At 36.7% G+C, this 2711-nt stretch overlaps 1 protein-coding gene across 1 annotated transcript; it reads right to left on the reverse strand.

Moving 5' to 3' along the window:
- Positions 1-658: 658 nt before the first annotated feature.
- LOC139862551 (xyloglucan galactosyltransferase XLT2) lies at positions 659-2288 on the reverse strand. The gene has a single exon (XM_071851166.1). The coding sequence runs from the start codon at positions 2142-2144 to the stop codon at positions 693-695; it is 1452 nt and encodes a 483-aa protein (XP_071707267.1). The 5' UTR covers positions 2145-2288; the 3' UTR covers positions 659-692.
- Positions 2289-2711: the final 423 nt, after the last annotated feature.

A 2711-nucleotide genomic window follows, 5' to 3' on the forward strand; every position in this document is an offset into this window, starting at 1 on the left:
GAGGCAGTATTAATTGCTCTTTTAAAAAAAATTACCATCCAAGGGGGAGTGTTATAAATTTAGTAGTAAAATATGAATGGTAATTAGTCAAATATGGATAGTAAAATTTGTACTATATATATGTGGATAATGAACACACATATACACACCATTTTCTTACATATAAGAAATATACTCTCTCTCTCTTCCATTAATACTCTCTCATATTTAAGGATTGTATAGGCTTAGGTCAAAATTAGTTATAAGCCTACTGAATTATAACACTTTACAATATATAGCCCATCAGAAATATTTTCTGACGGTATATATTCATTCTCTAAAATAAGAACCTGGGACTATTTTAACATATTTTCTAGTTTTAGCAAATTATAGACAAGTTATAGACAAATTAAAGCAAACGCTACAATTAACATTAACATTAGTCAAACAAAATACAGAATCAAACCTAAAACTATTTGTGAAAGATATCAATGAAATACAGTAATAGACAGCAAATAAATGATACATGATGCAAACATTGTAAAAAACATTCATTTGTTATTGTTATCGAGTTATAGCAAATCAAATTATAAATTGTACATATCTCCAACATCGACCCACAATCACCACATAATTCAAAACTTGTACTCCGTATATATATCTATAAACTAAGTATATTATCAAATAATAAAAATGAATTTTCTTAAAAAATATTACCATTTGAACCCCTCTTGATTTTGAACCTTAATCCTATTCAAAACTCCACCAACAGCATAATCAAATGCATCTTTCATTCCATCAAGACCTTCATGTGGTTTTGCATACACAATTCTTGGAATATATTCAATCACCTTTTCTCTCATTTTTCTCACTTCATTTTGCCCGAATTTCTCAAGAACACCTTTTATAGACTTCCCATTTAACACCTCTTTTTTATCAATAAAAACCGAATAGCTGTCGGTTTGACCCGGTAAGAACCACTCATATTGAGAGTAAGCGGTTCGGTTCCAGAAGAAAACCGGAATCGAACCGGCAATCATACAATCGAAAATCGACCGACGAGTAAAACTATCCCCTCTAGGCTGAAGACAAAAATCCGACCCGAGAAAAGATTCAAGTATCAACGAAGTCCCGTTGGAGCATTTTGACCCGCCACAATCTACAACCCGACAAGAACCCGATGAGTTGTAACACTGGTTTAACAAAATCCCACGGAAATCGTTCTTGATGAGACCACGTGTCGCACCAGCAAAACAAAATAACGTATCACGTGTACGAGTACGCACAAACTCCTGCCACGTGGCAACATCTGATGGAGACGTGGGATGGAATCCGGTGGGATAGGGAACACCGACATCGAAATAGTCCCACGAATTTCGTTCAATTAATAACCGCGTAATATTTCTCATCCCGGGTAAATAGATACATCTAGAACCCCAATCTTGCTCCTTTGACCGGCGAAAATCCCATGTGATGCGGCCCATAGTAAGGAAATGATCCCAACCGTCCGATTTTTTCCAATACGGTTGCTCGTGAACCCACTTAAGCATCATTTCACAGTGACGATCACGATCTTCAGACGTGTAATTATTCGTCCATAAATATTTTCCAACTGCGAGTCCAGCGTAAAACGGAATGTAGTACGCCGTAGCAGATTCCGGCTCTAGTGTTCTACATCGATAGTTTAACATCCGATTATGATAAATAATTTCTGACGCAAACTGATCCGTCCAAAACCACGCCCCGGATAAACTCTCCGGTATAACTCCGGCGAGCTTTGTAGCCGGACGGCCAAGGCCGTCGTTAGAATACGTATCGCAACGAGAACCCCAAGGGTTTAATTCATGACAGTTTTCTAGCAATTCAGTGTTAAAAAATGATGGCAGGTTGTAAACGAATATTTTACCGGCCGAACATTGAATGTTGTCGTCGCTGCTGCCGTGAACGGTGGCGATGAGAGGCGGCGTAGGGAGTGTTTGATGGGTGGGTATGTGGAAACTGCGAGCGAATAAAATGAGGACGATTTGGAGGAAAAAGACAAAAAAAATTAGCCATGTTCGAGGGAGATAAGGTTTAATAGAAGAGAATGAATTTTTACGATTTAATTCGTGAGGGTTTTGGGGTTGTTTATGTGGTGACGGAGGGGTATCCGAAAGAGGAAGCATGTGGACGATGAATTTAGGTGCTATCCGGCGGAGTAATGCCGGAATAAACGGTGGGGTTTCAATGGTTACGGCGGTTGGTTGGTTTTTACGGCGGTCAGTGGTGGTGGCAGCTTTGAGAGAGAGAATTAATGAGAAAGTGGGGAATTATTTGTTGAAAATATAGGATACAGTTTCACTTTATCAGGTTGAGTGAGCACAAAAATACCACTCATTGGAGTTTGATGTTTATTTACATAAATCACCCTAATCTTCTGTAAACGACAAACGACACCAATTACTAATAAAAATTATATTTACATAAATCACCCTCCATCTTCTGTAAACGACAAAGACACCAATTAATAAAGATAACAAGTAATTACTTTACTGTTTTTTTTTTTGTTTTGTTAGAACACTAACTTAGGTGTTGTCCAACTATCAATTTATTAGCGACTTAATTATCATTTAGAGTTTAATTTAAATTGAATTTCAAGCCGATTTAAAATTCATGAAAATTTAATTCTACCATTTTTATTACGTTTTACATTTTTTTTAATCGACTTATTAACCGAAAGTTCATTAATAAAC

The sequence above is a fragment of the Rutidosis leptorrhynchoides genome, chromosome 8, assembly GCF_046630445.1.
Source record: "Rutidosis leptorrhynchoides isolate AG116_Rl617_1_P2 chromosome 8, CSIRO_AGI_Rlap_v1, whole genome shotgun sequence".
NCBI classification, from domain to species: Eukaryota; Viridiplantae; Streptophyta; class Magnoliopsida; order Asterales; family Asteraceae; genus Rutidosis; species Rutidosis leptorrhynchoides.